General features: G+C 44.2%; 1 protein-coding gene across 1 annotated transcript; it reads right to left on the bottom strand.

Annotated features, from left to right (window-relative positions):
* Positions 1-6,174: 6,174 nt before the first annotated feature.
* LOC143281455 (uncharacterized) lies at positions 6,175-15,446 on the bottom strand. The gene is made up of 5 exons (XM_076586667.1): positions 15,428-15,446; positions 14,419-14,526; positions 8,001-8,144; positions 6,628-7,326; positions 6,175-6,515 (listed from the first exon to the last, which is right to left on the bottom strand). Exons 1-5 carry the CDS (start codon positions 15,444-15,446, stop codon positions 6,175-6,177), a joined length of 1,311 nt encoding a protein of 436 aa, XP_076442782.1.
* Positions 15,447-15,916: the final 470 nt, after the last annotated feature.

A 15,916-nucleotide genomic window follows, 5' to 3' on the forward strand; every position in this document is an offset into this window, starting at 1 on the left:
TTCTTTTGGTATGATTTAGCCTTGTACAAAAATTAACGTTGGATGAATGAACGAAGGATGAATTAATGAATTATTTGATTAACATAATGTGCAACTTATCCCCTCAGTTATTGCCCACCGTTTTTTCCAGGACCAAGAAGAGAATTCTCCACGGGAAGAAACAAGAAATGAACTCACCAACCAGAGATCTGCTGTGGCTGGCCATACTGCTCATATGGAGCCACGTGACTGAGGCCATTGCAACACCTCAGCCAATGAAGACCACCCTCTTCAAGTCGCTGCTTCTGGATGACGTCATGTCCACGGAAGACGTGCTATGGGAGAAGCAGGCAAGGTATATGACTGAGTGCAATCTGATGTGTGTGGGTGATGCCCAGTGCGTGATGAACACCTTCACCCCAGGTCCCGACGGGTCACCGGGCAGATGTCGGGCCCACAGCAAGCGGCAACCTCCGACGAGCGGGAGAGAGGCGGTGTATGGAGCCCGCACCTTCACTCCCGTCACCACAGGTATGTTTTGCTTGGAAAAGGATCCGAAACTGTTTTTGTTTAATTGTTTAGCTGTTAAATAGTTAAGATAGTTGGTTGGATGGATGATTTGATGATTGGTTGGTTGGTTGGTTAGTAGGTTAGGTAGGTAGTATCTTGATAGTTAGTCCCACCGCCAGAGGTATGTTTTGCATGGAAAGGGATCCGAAACTTTTTTTTTCTTTTTTTAATTCATGAAAGTAAGGTAACATAATTCCTTTCAGGTTTGCTGTTGCTGTTGTTGTTGTTTGTTTGTTTGTTTGTTTTCTACTTCTGCAATTGTTTTCTTTGGATCCCTCATTTTAATACAGATTGATCTGTTTCAGTTTCTGTGGTGTCTTTCCATTTCGTGTGATGCTGGCTTTTTGTGCTAATAATAATAATAATAATAATAATGGTATTTATATAGCGCTGAATCTTGTGCAGAGAAAAATCAAAGCGCTTTCGCACCAGTCATTCACACGCATGCATAACTCTAAAACTGTAGAAACTAAAGACAAGGAAGGGCAGGCAAGGGAGGCTATTTTGGGAGGAGGTGGGTTTTAAGGCCAGACTTGAAAGAGCTGAGTGTGGAGACGTGACGAAGTGAAAGAGGAAGTTCATTCCAATCGCAAGGTCCAGAGACAGAGAAAGAACGGCGGCCAACATTCGTGTGTTTGAATCTGGGTATGCGTAAAAAGAGTGGATCCGAAGCCGATCGTAGTGAGCGAGATGGAGTGTAGAGGTGAAGGCAGCCACAGAGATAGGAAGGGGCAGTTTTGTGAATGCATCTATAACATAGAGTGCTGATCTTGTACTTTATTCGGTGTGAGACAGGGAGCCAGTGGAGATGTTGCAAAAGAGGAGTGATGTGCTCAGATCTTTTCTTTCTGAGGACGAGTCGGGCAGCGGAGTTTTGTATGTGCTGAAGGGACTGAATGGATGAAGCAGGCAAACCAGACAGTAGTGAGTTACAGGAGTCAAGGCGAGAGAGAATGAGAGAAACGACAGGTCTAGATGTTGCGTCAGTGCTATTCATTGTTTGAGGGGTCAAAGAATTGAAACTTGAAACTTAGAACTTTGTGTCTATTTTTTCCCCTGTGTGTGTGTGTGTGTGTGTATGTGTGTGCGTGCGTGCGTGCGTGCGTACGTGTGTGTTTGTTAATGTATCGTTATGGATAATAAATTATTTGAAAAGAAAAAGCTCGTTTTAAAAACAAATGTTATTGTTAATGGATGGTTTCTTATGTTTGGTTATTTGCTCCCTTTACTTTACTGTAAGACTAAACAATTTTGACAATTTGTAGTAATTGACAATCCTGACTTTATTCTTGTTATGTTATCATGCTTATAGATATTTCAGTGAATATCTCAGATCTTCTATCCAATGTATCTGCATATGTCAATAAATTCCTTGTTGCGCTTCCCAATTCCCACCTCAGAATGAATCCATTCTATGACAAACTGAGTATCGTCAACATTTTTGGTTCCTCTACAGATGATTGGGTCAACACAACCTGCACCTCACACGGTGACTGCACAGAGTACATGGCTGCCTGTTACTCCGGCAAGTGTCTGTGTGACGGTGGATTCTTCTTTGATTACTATTTGAACGGCTGTACCAGCAGTGAGTAAACTGAGCGAGTGTATTAGCAATGAGCAGACACATTGTACTGGTTGGGGAGACTGACTTTGGCTTCTTTTCAAGGCGCTGTAAATAGCAGAACTAGCCGGCATTGAGAGATGAACTGGGGAGGTGACAAAGAAAAGCATTATTTGCATATACATGTTTTGAAGGTGGGGATGCTATTTCTAGCTGAAAGATCCCCACTGAGGTGTGGGGATTAAGGAATGGGGTGAACAATATATAGACCACATACCTTTATGATTGTCGAAATTGATAGAATGTCTATTCAGCAGATTACAGAGAACCAAGCCTTGATATTCACAAAACAGTGCGGGAGGAATATGGTAAACAGTTCAGTGCCGCTTACACTTTACATGGCTATAGGCTGGGAAGAAGAAGACTTTTCATGCATTGGGAACATTTTATCGTGTATGAAAATTGCGAAGAGTGTATCCTGTGTGAGCACTGATTACGTTCAGTATTGTGTGTATGGGGGCTGGGGGAAACAGCGGCTGTTTGTCTGTGTGTGTGTGTGTGTGTGTGTGTGTGTGTGTGTGTTAGCGCGTGTATGTGTTATGTGTGTGTGTTTGTGTTTGTGTGTGTGTGTGTGTGTGTGTGTGCATTCTGTGTGTGTGTGTGTGTGTGTGCATTCTGTGTGTGTGTGGGTGTGTGTGTGTTTTAACGTGTGTGTGTTATGTGTGTGTGTGTTTTAGCGCGTGCGTGCGTACGTGCGCGTGTGTGTGTGTGTGTGTGAGGGATAGGGAAGGTGCTGGAGGGTAGGCGTGCATACATGTTTTTACGCTCCAGTTATTTATGGTTGTGTGTGTATGTCATGCCCGCAGGAGCGTGTGTATTTTTTCTAAAAGAAAATGCAACCATCTGTGTTTCAGCTTGCACACGGAACCTGGGTGACACCTACCTGGAATACCGAGGTTGGGATCTAATATGGCATGACATGTTTGCCATCACTGGTAACATGTCCACCTGTACACCCATTTGCAACGCTGAACCATATTGCATCACCTTTAACATAGATGGTCGGGGCAATTGCTGGTTCAAGAATACCAACGCTCAAAGCTACCCCACGGACTGGAGATTTGTGGGCAGCACCATGTTCTACCAGAAAACGTGCGCGTGAACTGACTTTAAAAATGAATGTTAACCATACCACAAATGTCCAGCAATGAACCAGAACAAAAGTGTAGTAACATCATTTGCTTTAAGTAGGACGAGACACACACCTTTAAAAAAAAATAATAATAATAATAATAATAAAAAGCCCACAAATGTCCAGCAGTGAACAATAAAAAAGCAGTAACTTGTGCAGACACACATCTTCAAACCATTGTCACTTAGAACTTCTGATCGGCTTTTTGTGGTTTCTCCCGTCGTGTGTGACAGATGAGCAGGCAGGCAAGTGTTCTGTTGATGTGGGTGCTCGTGTGGAAATGAAGACCAGTTCTTGAGGCACAAGGTCGTCCACAGGTTCTGCATGGAATGGAGTCCAGCGGGGATGGGCCCCGTTTTCTCCGATTCTTCTTTTCCTGGATGGCGGCTGCTCTGTTGCGCGCGAATGTCTTTGTGCCCTGGGTACACCGTTGCTTCCACAGTATTCTTACAAAGGCGATATCTTCCTAGGAAGCAGTGTCGATGTTGCAGTTTCTGAGGTTGGCCTTCAAGATGTCTTTGTATTTCTTGAGAGGCCTTCCTCTAGAGCAGCATCTTTGGAATTCTGCTGTCCTCCATACGCACATGTCCTGTCCATTGGAGCTGACTTTTGATGAGTATACACTCAATGCTGGGTAGGCCAAACTTCTTCAGGACCTGTAGGTTGGACACTCTGTCTCAATAATGATAATAATAATGGGCATTTGTGGCGCTAAATCTTACCAAAGCCCTAAGCGCTTACAAAAACAAAAATACATATAGGGCAAGTATACTGGGACGAAACAGCACAGGCATCAAGGGACAGTCACCACTTCCAACACGATTTTGCCATTCTCTTATCACGCACACAACAGACACACACGCAGAAGGGACACACAAACTGGAGAGGAATGGAATAGACATGCCAATCAGGATGTGAAAAGGGTAGTTTTAAGAGAAGATTTGAAGAATAACAGAGAAACTGCGGAGGGAAAGAGGGAGCTTATTCTACCAGGACGGGGTCTGGAAAGAGAATGAGCGTTGGCCCGCGGTCTTGGTATTGAAGCGCGGGATGTCAGATGAGGAATGCAACTGTCACGATGGAGTGTACAGATAGGAAGGAGCGAGGCCGTTCAGGGATTTAAAGCACAGCAGAGACAGTTTATATTCAGTTCGTTTCCGACAGGGAGCCAATGAAGAGAACAGAGCAAGGGAGTGATATTGGTAGATTTAGAGCGTCTTATGACTAGACGTGCAGCATTGTTCTGCACCTTTTGAAGTCGAACGAGAAGATTCTGAGGACAGCCAGCAAGGAGAGAATTACAATAATCCAGTCTTGGGAGAACAAAAGCAGAAACAAGAGTTGTAGTGGCCTCTTCAGAAAGAAGATGACGAGCAGAACCAAGGCGGCGGAGCTCCAAGTTGCACGCACGACATACAGAGGAAACACGATGGTGAAACGACAGTGTCTGATCAAGTATGATACCCAGGTTGCGCACGGTCGCAGACGTCTAAATGAGGCAGATATCCAATGCCATTTGATGCTTCAGATCTTGCGCAAGCATCGTTGATGGAACTGTTCGCGTTGTTGGGTGTGTCGGTGGTACGTGATCAAAGTTTTACAACAGTATAGGAGAGCACTCAGAACCACAGCTCTATTCACGGCGACCTTTGGGCGTCATGTCTTGCAACAGAATCTTTGAGAGTTTGCCAAGGCAGAATCGGCATTTGAGCTGTGCAACATCTTTTCTGCATCCAGAGATCCGTTGCTGCTTACACTGCTGCCCAAGTAGCAGAAATTGTTTTGATCTCTGTGTTGTTGATGATGACAGGTGGTGGTGGAGCAGTGGCAGCTCTGGACAGTGAAAGCTGGAACATGGTCTCGGTCTTGCCAAGAATGTTTGTAAGTCCAAAACGTTGACAGGCCTTTGCAAAGCGATCTGTGATGCACTGGTTGTCTTCATGGGAGTGCGTGGCCAGCGCACAGTCATCTGCAAAGAGGAACTCTCTCAGAAGGACCTCAACTACTTTAGTCTTGGCCTGAAGTTGTCCAAGGTTAACGAGTTTGCCATCTGAATGAAACTGGATGTATACCCCTACAGTTTCGGAATGATTCAATCAGCTTTGCAGCAAACAGAATGGAAAAGAGGGTGGGGGCTAAAATGCATCCCTGCTTCACCCCATTTTTCACTGGGAATATGTCGGAGGTATCTCCGTTTTCTTGTACCCTCGCCTGCATGCCAGTATGGATGAAACGAGCAATCAACTTGCGTAGGATCTTCCACAAGCCAGTCTGATTAACTGTGTCGAAGGCATTAGTCAGATCAACAAACACCATGTGGAGCTCCTGATTCTGCTCACCACACTTCCCCTGTAGCTGGTGAACAGCAAACACCATGTCGGTTGTGTCCCTGCCTGCGCGAAACCCGCACTGTGATTCAGGGACGATGGAGTCTGCTATGTGAGTAATGAGTCTGTTCAAGATTGTTCTGGCAAGAATCTTTCCTGCGATGCACAATAGGGAAATCCCACAATGATTGTCACAGGACGCTTTATCACCATTTTGCTTGTACATGTGGACATTGGAGGCGTCTCTGAAGTCTTTTGGCACTTCTCCCTTTTACCATGACTGGAAGAGGGTGGCCAGCTTTTCTAGGAGTACCTGGCCTCCATTCTTGTAGATGTCAGCTGGAATTCCATCTGTTCCTGGTGCTGTACCAGACGCGGTCTGCTTCAGAGCCTTTGCAGTCTCTGCACTGAGTGTGGGTATGCCAGAAACTCCTTCACTGGCATTTGGGGAAGCGCGGTGATTGCTTCTTCAGATATTAACGAGTCTCTATCAAAGAGAGCATTGGAGTGCTCGGCCCAGCGAGCAAGGGTGCTAGTCTTATCTGTCAGCAATGTGGTCTGATCAGAAGCACGAATGGTTGTTGACCCAGCTGTCTATGTCCATAGATGGTGCAAAGACCCTTGTGAAATGTCTTCATGTCGTTGATGTCTGCCGCAGCTTGCAGACTTTCTGCTTTCTTTTCCAACCAAGCGTTTTTCATCTGTCGAAGCTTCTGTTGGATGAGCTGCTCAGCTTGCTGGTACTTCTGTTCCTTTTCCTCGCAGGTCTTGTCGCTGTGGTGATCTGTGTGTGTCTTGTGGAGCACGTCTATGAGCTTGTTGATTTCTGGGTCATTTTCATCAAACCACTCTCTATGTTTGCGTTCAACAAAGCCCAGAGTGTCAGCTGCAGCATGGTACAGGGATTCTTTGAAGGCTTTCCATTCCTCGCCAGTATTATTTCCAGTGAGGTTGATGTTTGACAGACATTCCTGGATCCTTTTTTTTTGCAGAATGACTGCTGGCACACAGGTGAGCAATGTTCAGCTTTCTCGGGGGCTTGTCTCTGGCTGATTTGTTCTTCGGGGCAAGATGGATGTTGATCTTGCTCCTGGTCAGGCGGTGATCGGACCAGCAGTCAGCTCCCCTCATGCAACGTGTAATGAGGACATCACGTCTGTCCCTCTGGCGAACAATAACATTGTCAAGGATGTGCCATTGCTTGGAGTGGGGGTGCATCCACGTGTTTTTGAACTTGTCTTCGTGTTGGAAGATGGTGTTGGCGATGGAAATTTCATCTTGTGCACACAGTGACAACAGTAGCTGACCATTAGATATGCAGTTTCCAGTGCCATTAAGACCAAGAACGTTGTGCCAAGTGGAGTGGTCCCTTCCCACATGAGCGTTAAAGTCCCCGAGGATGATGAGTTTGTCCTTGTGGTTGACCGCAGTGATGACACGGTTTAGCTCCTTGTAGAAGACTTCTTTGATGTCATCTGGGTTCGTCATTGTTGGAGCGTAGGCACTGATAATGGTGCCAAAACGGTCCTTTGTAAGCATCAGCTGCATTATCATGAATACATGTGGCACGCTATCTAGCTTCTGAGCAAGTTTTGTGCGAATGGCAAACCCAACACCAGAGGTTCTCGGGTTATATTCAGATTTCCCAGTGCAGTGTAAGGTGTAACCTTCACCAACTTCTTCAATCTGTGCGTCGCCTGCAAGTCGTGTTTCACTCAGAGCCGCTATGTATATCTGATAACGGCCTAGCATCTTGGCAGTCAGAGCGGTACGACGTTCTGGTCTGTCGTCTCTGTCCAGTAAGGTTAAGACATTCCATGCCCAACATGTCAGGAGCATTTGCATTTTCTTGTTCTCTGTCTTTCGACCGCCTTGTTGGATGATCAGTCAGGTCTGGTCGTCTGTCAGGTACTGTGAAGGGCAGGCTTTGTTTTGGGATCCTTTTATCTCCCCATCCCCATGTGGGTAGTGCAGCGCTATTATGAATAAGGCTGCTCTGTTGTTGTAGGAGGATACGAGCAATGCGTCTGCAATGGTGTACAATGAACAACCATCAGCCTACAATCACCTACGTGCACAGTTGTAGCAGAACCTCCAGCACCATCCTTCGCCTTTCCCCATCACTACTTCCCCATCACTGCAGGATTTGGAAGTAGCTGGTAAAGGTTACCTTTGGGTTTATTGGCGTACCTGCTTGCCTGACCAGCACAGGGGACTTTTTAAGGTGAAGGAGAGTTATGCAGTTTCTTCTCTGCCCTCTCGCCTTCTGGGACTTATTGACCCACAGGTACAGTAGCTGCCACGTGTAGGAAGGCCCCAGGAGGTGCAGCTTTGTTGTTTAGAGTATCCGTCTCCAAAAAGGATGGCTGACCAAGGCTGAAAGGTTCCCACTGCCCTGCTATTTGCCCATTAGCCGGGGGTTGGTTCTTGAACGCCAGGGCATGTGCACACGCCGGTGGGCCTGTACGTTGCATGTTCAGGGGCCAGACCTCCTCCATGTCCTCTGTAGTTTGGCCTGGAGTCACAAGGTACCCAGTGGACATGTGTTGCCACGCGGAGGCACTACATAGGGCTTGTAATGGAGAGGCTATGTACTGGCAGGGGAGGCTTATGCACTCGGCTCTCTCTTCGCAGTTTCTGTTGCACAGCGGTGCTGGCCAGTGGTGAAGGCTGAAAGCGTGAGGTGACAAGCACACAGACAATTCACCAACATACCAGGCGCCTCACACTACACTACCAGAAACACACTTCAATCAGCTAGACCACTGGTTAACAGTGAGCTGAAAAACAAAACATTTCTCTCCAAGGAACAAAGGAGTGTTTCGTTTTGTCGTTCCGTCCCAAATGTTTCTATTCCTGTTGGATAAAAAGAATTAGTGTACACATGTTTTCTGGTGTCCACAACAGGCCGTGCACAAAGACTTTGATGTATCTTCTTCATGGTTTTCCCTTTTCTCGCTGTTGTCGCTTTAAAGATTTCTAAATCATTATCTTTTCAAGTTTTGGGTAGTTGAAACTGGATCTTGTATTTGTGAATCGCTCAACTACTCCAGTGTCAAGGTTTGGAATGGAGGCCAACCTCCCAAGTCTAGCCAGAGAGTCCAGCCTGTCCCGGGCAGCAGACTGTGCTCATATGCACAGTACACATACAAAGATGACGCTGAAAATCATAGAGGTCGGAAACATTTACTGATTATAGTATTGAATTCTGCAGCACTGGTGACTCTCACACTCAAACGCTTTAAACATTCAGTTATTGAATATGTTGCTTTCAAATACTGAGAGCAAGTTCGAAAATATAGCATGGTTTTATAAAATATAATGTTTTTATTCTAGTTACATCGTTGTTTAATTTTGCACATAGTGAAAAGGTCATTCACATGCTTTCATTAGCCGTGCACATGATAGTAGTCTGGTTTCCAAGATGTCTGGTCCGCCTAATGCTTCTGACTGGTAACACAAACATTCAGTCTTTATTTTTTTCGTAGCTTTACATTCACGCTTTTTGTAGTGCTTTCTCACGTAGTACATAGACAATGTCGAAACGACTGCACTTGCCAGCACCCTTCTCCACTGAGGACAGTGTGTGGCCTTGTGGTCTGGTCAGGCTATGTCCTTCTCCATGGGGTCAACAAGTTTTTTTTCCTCCCAAAGTATAACACCTATTCAATCGACTATGATCCTGCGTCTTGCAACAGAAGCATGTGAGAAATGTCACGCGGTGTGCAATCCACCCTTCTAATTAAGCGTAAAACGTGTAACATGAAGCGAATTGATATTCATCATGACCAGGAACCAATTATTGTTGGACTACTCGCAATGTCTTTATAACCTCTCAAAAGAGTGTGTCTCTGATTAGCACAAGGTGAATGAACGATTCCTTGCAGACGAACTGGTGCCTTCGTCAAGATGACCGACTGAACGCGTTTCAAAAGTAAAATACGATAACCTGTTAAAAAGTCGTATTTTTTTGAAAATGTGTCACAACATCTATTCTGGTTTAATCACTTTAATTATACATAAAATCAAGAGAGGCAAGGCCTTCAAGACTCACTTGTGATACACTTTGGAAAAAAATCTAATCATTAAAATGTGTTCTGTATTTGTTTGTATAAAACTTCGGGTTAAAAAGAAAAAAAGTCCTGACGGCAGATTCGAACCCCGCGTGTTCGGGTGAGAAGAAACTGTCTTACCCAATACACTATCGCGGTTCCTTAACTGACGTTCAAAAATTTGACATTTAAACATGCTTTTTTAAAGGGCGATAATTCGATTGCAGTATTCGCAGTGAGAACGCTGTTTAAATCATATTGTTCTGGTATATCTTGGGCATTCAAAAAATCTTTAAGGGCTATTAAAAATTCTTTTTAAGTCCGCGGTAAAGGAGACGTGGTTATCGCCGCAATCACACTGCAACATTTAGCCGTTTTCTCTGGATCTATGACAGATGTACAAGTTTAGTTACACCCGCCGGGAATGTACGACACAGTCGATTCAATTTTTCTTTTATGTTCATTCAAGTTTTATAGTTCTATAGTTTATAGTTGATGTGAAAGTTGAGTATTTTGTTAAACTAATAGCATGTAGAGCCAAGTACAAGTACTTCTAAACGTTGTATGAAGTGAAATGGACTTTATTTTAAGAAAAGTCATGACTGGAAATTTTTACGTTTCATCAAGGGTATTAATTCTCATGGTTTATTATTTCTAACTGTGAATTCCGACTGATTTTGTTGATATTTTTATGGCAGTTTGGGGCATAATCCAGTAAGTGATGAGACGTTCACAAATCTTTCTCTGAATAAATATTTAATGGTCTCCTTCTCCAACTTTCCATCACATGTTATCGTGTATTGTCGATTGAATATAGGATTAAACGGGCAGGTCAACAACTTGAAACAAAATGGCGACCTTCGCGTTCGCGAGGAATATGAGCACGCACTTTGAATATGTATAAATATGTGTACGCAATTGATTTTTGCCCATGACCTTCAAGGCTCAGCCAATAGATCTATAAAGTCTACCCGTAGTATTGATTTTAGTATTTTCCGAAAAAGACCACTTGGGCGAATGAACATAGTGAAAGCCCTGTACACTGCGAGTAAAACACACAAGTTTTTATGTATTGAGAAGAAGAAGACAGACTGTATATATTAATGATGACCTATGATGGTGAGATTTACGGGCGCGACTTGTGAGGCGATTGAGTAAAATCATAAACTCCTAACCGTCAACTTTGAAACTGCAAAACAAGAAACAAAAGGAGGACATGGTGCAATTAACTAAACAATTGCACCATGTTTACATCCGTTTTAGATCTTTTTTCTTACTTTCTTCCTTTTATTGACTTTGATCTCCTGACAATCATAGTCATGCTGCGAAATATAGACAACACAACCACGTGTCTGTGAATGGTTTGAGCACTGATGCTACTGAACATAACGTCACTGCTCAGACCATATCCAGAGGTCGTTCAGACCGCCGAGGACCAAGAGATGTCTGGAAAAACAAACAAACAAACAAAAACGAAAGAAAACAAAAACGGAAACCAATACACAGAACAAGAACGGGGCGGAGTGTCCGAGGGGAAATACGAGCGAAGATTAACCAACCAACGAACAAACGAGCGTTTTTCATTCAGGAAAAAAGCGTACATGTTCTTCTGTTCATTTTACGTCCAGTCCTAACGGCAGTGAGAAAATTAAACCATTCACAAAAATAACCAAGAGTTATAGCTCAGATTTAGAGGATTTTTTCTTCCGTTAGTTCTTTCCTTTTGATGTTTTATTTTGTACTCATTTGTTCTAATTATGAAACTATATTACTTCTGTTATTGTTACATTTCAGGCTTATCAACAACAGAGCAGATAAACTAAATTGTTCTGAGAAATTATGTTCGACTTTGAAAAGCAAAATATTAATTTGAAAGAAACTGTATTTGCCTTCGTGTTCGACAGAACTGTTCTCCATTATTAAACTGATTTGACTGTCATGTAGGCTATCTTTTTATTGTTATCATTATTGTTAACGGAGGTGGCACTGTGTCGATATTTCTTTGATAAGTTTCAGTTTCAGTTTCAGTTGCTCAAGGAGGCGTCACTGCGTTCGGACAAACCATATACGCTACACCACATCTGCCAAGCAGATGCCTGACCAGCAGCGTAACCCAACGCGCTTAGTCAGGCCTTGAGAAAAAAAAATGTGTGTATCTGTACTGACTGATGTTTTTTGCACAACACTACAATTGTTGCTCCAGTGGGTTTTGTGCATTTGTTTTACACATGCTGTTTTCTATGTGCAGAGCAGTCAGTTTTCTATGCCGTTCTCTGATAATATGTTGTTTTGTGTTCCAACAATAAAAAGGCCTTTTCACATTGCTTTGTTCTTTAAACATTGCGACTTTTGAATGTTGATTAAGTCTGTCATGGCTTTCTCATATGCACGCGCGCGCGCGTGTGTGTGTGTGTATGTTTGTGTGTGTCATCGCTGATCTCAAATGACTAGTTGATGCTTGGAACAGTTGTCACGCCCGATAAGAGAGCGGACTAGAAACCCACGCCCAACCCAGCACTAACACCCCGACAACACAAACACAGACTATAGCAGAATAAATGTAGACATTTTTATTCAGCACATTATTTATAAACAACCCAATACACAGAGATAACCACGAAGATCAAGCAAAACAACAACTATAACACAGAAGTATACATCAATAAATCAATCAACAATGAATGACATGACAAGAGGCGCCAGAAAAAAAACTGATCACTTTCCTCCAAGCGGAGGTAGATGGTGTCCCGAATAACAAAATCAAACAAACTTCCTGAGGGGAAAAACGGTGTAGATGAAACCCAGACACAGACACTACGTTGATGACGATGGAGGTACTAAAGCACTATACATAGACGACGAGGACGATGAAGTGGATTGGAGATGAAGACGACGATACTGGAACAGAACTGAAGTACGACGACGATGAGGAGTAGAAGACGGAGACAAGCCTGAGACTGAACCAACATACGACGACGATGAAGACGAGTAGGAGACGGTGGCGACGAAGAAGTGACGACGACGACGAAGAAGAACAGTGAGTGATGACGACGAAGACCAGTAAGTGATGACGACGAAGAACAGTAAGTGATGACGACGAAGAACAGTAAGTGATGACGACGAAGACTAGGACAAACGTAGAACCTCTTGCAGGGACTCAGCCAGGCCAGAGGACACTGGCGGTGGAAGGGAGCAGAAGGCGGTAGCAGCCAACGACGCCAAACTCAGGGAGGTCAAACGCAGGTCAAGGGGAGACAATGGATGCCCAGTGGAAGGGTAGGGAAGTCAGTGGATGGACAGGGAAGTGGGAATGCTGCAACACTTCCAGAAGAGGTACTATTACCACAAGGCTGGAAGAACACAGAACACCGAGGACGAAGAGCACACAACCCCTCGGAGGAAACTGATCCCCACTGACGAGCGTCAAGACGGGCAAACAGCCCTGAAGCACAACAAAGACTGGCACAACTGCCTCTTATGACAGTCGCGAGCGAAAAGCCCCGGTTCCTGTCACTGCTCATCAAAGAAGAGGCTGATCTCAGTTCAGTGACAGCCTGAACTGAGACTGATACTCGAAAATTACGTACAATCAGCACAACCCACACTGCTCTCTAGCTAGGTGGGGTGGGTGAACAAGGAGGGGGTTAAGCACGCATAACTGATTAATTTTGTCATGAGATGTGACAACAGTTTCATTAAGTCCTTACAACATATCATTGAGTTAGCGCGACTTATTTATTTAATTTATTTATTCGATCATCTATGTACTTAATGCAGACGTTATAAACCAGACTGGCTATTGGACATGCCGGGAGTCAGTCTAGATATCTATATGCATTGAAAAATGCAACATGTACGCCCCGTCTTTTGAGTGTTTCTGATCAAACCAGCCAGCATATCATATCACGATCGCTTTGTATAAGTCAAAAGGGAATAATATGAAAAATGCCTGCTACACATGACAGTTGGTTTTCATACGCAAACCGATGTCCAGGTGCCAGCTGCATTGCTTGGTTCTAACTTTTTGAAAGTTACGCGTGACTAAATGCCTACGTTGACCGAACTACGCCATTGGTCAGTTCCATACTACACACAGTTAGTAGCGGGTTACGACCATACTAGGCTCTTCCGTCCGAGCAATGTTTGTGGGGGTGAGATTTGCCACGTGTGGCCAGCGACACTTAGTGGGTGATAAGCAAGGGTTGTCAAGGGGGCGGCTTTTCAGTGTGTGCTCTCACTTCCTTGATCAACTGCACAAACCAAGACAATCGTGAACACCCGCAACCTAACAAACTGTGTGTGTGTGTGTGTGTGTGTGTGTGTGTGTGTGTGTGAAACCCTGTTTCTCTCCACCCGCCCGTCTTTCCTCCTCCACCCTCTTCCCCTTCTCGATACGAGGTTACGCCCCCTTAGTCTTTTCCCTTTGACTTGTGGTATTGCTCGTCACAGTGGACACTCTTTTTCAGCCATCATTTTCGAACATCATAGGTGAAGTTTAAGCCACTCTTCCTTCTGATGGCTTTTTCTCGACTTTTTTTCTTTTCTTTTCTCTCATATCCTGCGGCATATTTCAGCGGGATTTCCACATCATTTTCAGATGATTCGTGTGCGCTAACGACAGTGTCTGTGGCAAGACATGATGGTTGCAGTGTTTGGTAATGTTCTGTCGTGTGCAGAATGGAATTGTTTCGTTCCTTCCTCTTGTTTTCCCACCCGTTGCCACTCCCAGTGGTGTACCGAGTTTGTTGGGTTTTTTGCCTTGTCGGGTGTGCAGTGTGAAAGTTGTCATGTTCGTATTGTCCCGCAGCTGAGGCTTCGTTCGCACTAGACACAGCCAGTTGCCGCCTGTAGCACACATTCATACACCCTCCTTGCACTTTTACAATATTTAAACTCCAAATCGGGATGGAAACACACACACACACACACACACACACACACACACACACACACACACACACACACACACACACAGAGAGAGAGAGAGAGAGAGAGAAAGTCAGTTCAAAATGCAATTAATCGAGCAGGACAATGCTGTATTGTGCAGTTGCTTTCCAGTTCAACTCCTTCGTTTTGTGCTGAGTATGTAAATAAGACTTGCTTGAGATTCCCTCTTTTCCTTTTGTTTCTTCTCATCTTGCTTCTTTCTGTTTCCTGATTGTCACGGCTGTAGTTACGTTTGTGTATTGATCAACACCTGGAGACAGACAGACAGGCACACTAAACACACTGTCAGATTGTTGACGGTCGACAAATGGAAGCCTTATTTAGTCAGCCTCGGTTGTTTGAAGCTGCTGTTACCTTTCTCTTATTAACTGATGATGGGATGCCAGATACTGTGATAAGTTTGACTGGAATCTGATTTGCACAGGGGTAATCCGTTGTTTGGAACTTGTGCTGATGAGTGTCTGTTTCTGTATCAGTTTCAAATTGATAAGCTACACCACATCTGGTAGGTGGATGCCTGAACAGCAGCATAATCCAACGCGCCTAGGAATTCAACACATGTATATACATGCGTGTACCTATGACAGTAGATTTCTTCTGTAGACGTTTGCGAGAGGACAACACTTTTGTTGCCATGGGTTCTTTTACAGTGTGACGAGTGCGTGCTACGCACGGGACCTCAATGCTTATGTCTGGGAATAGGGAGATTGTATACCTCACTTCCCTTTGTCTGTCACTGGGGGCATCACCTTCCGGACATTTGCTGCTGTCTTTGTTGTGGGTATTTAGTGATGTTTACCTTTCCACGCCATTTCCATGTTTCTTACCACTGGGGAGAGCCAGGGAATTTAGGTTGGTGGTTGGAATCTGTGTTTGTCTTCAAACTGATTGTGTACTGAGCGAACTCATCATCTGAAGTATGAGTGATATTTCATTTGTTGGTATGCTTCAGATACTGACGTTCCCCCCTGACTATTGCGAATCAAAGAACATAACTCAGCTCATTTCTACTTATTCCTGCCTGTGTTTAATCCTTGATCATTATGATATCAGCCCTCATACATCCGCTTCCCACTCCAGCCAACCCTACTCTGCTCTCTCAGATCCCATCACCCTATTATATGGATAGAAATAATTGTTAACATACAACTGATATAAGGAAAGTCCAAAAGACGTGCATGATAAAGACACTTCCTCCAAATACACACATTTAATCAGCAAAAAGCGAATATATATATATATACAGCACACTGCACTACCCTACACAACATTACATGAAACTAAACTT

The sequence above is a fragment of the Babylonia areolata genome, chromosome 4 (genome assembly GCF_041734735.1).
Source record: "Babylonia areolata isolate BAREFJ2019XMU chromosome 4, ASM4173473v1, whole genome shotgun sequence".
Taxonomy (NCBI): Eukaryota; Metazoa; Mollusca; class Gastropoda; order Neogastropoda; family Buccinidae; genus Babylonia; species Babylonia areolata.

What these genes read in the sequence shown, in the direction of transcription:
- LOC143281455 (XM_076586667.1), bottom strand. An exon ending in CAAAAAACCCAACAAACTCG is followed by an intron (nt 8,145 to 14,418) that starts GTACACCACTGG and finishes TTGTGACTCCAG; the next exon opens with GCCAAACTACAGAGGACATG. An exon ending in TGCTCACCTGTGTGCCAGCA is followed by an intron (nt 6,516 to 6,627) that starts GTCATTCTGCAA and finishes ACCATGCTGCAG; the next exon opens with CTGACACTCTGGGCTTTGTT.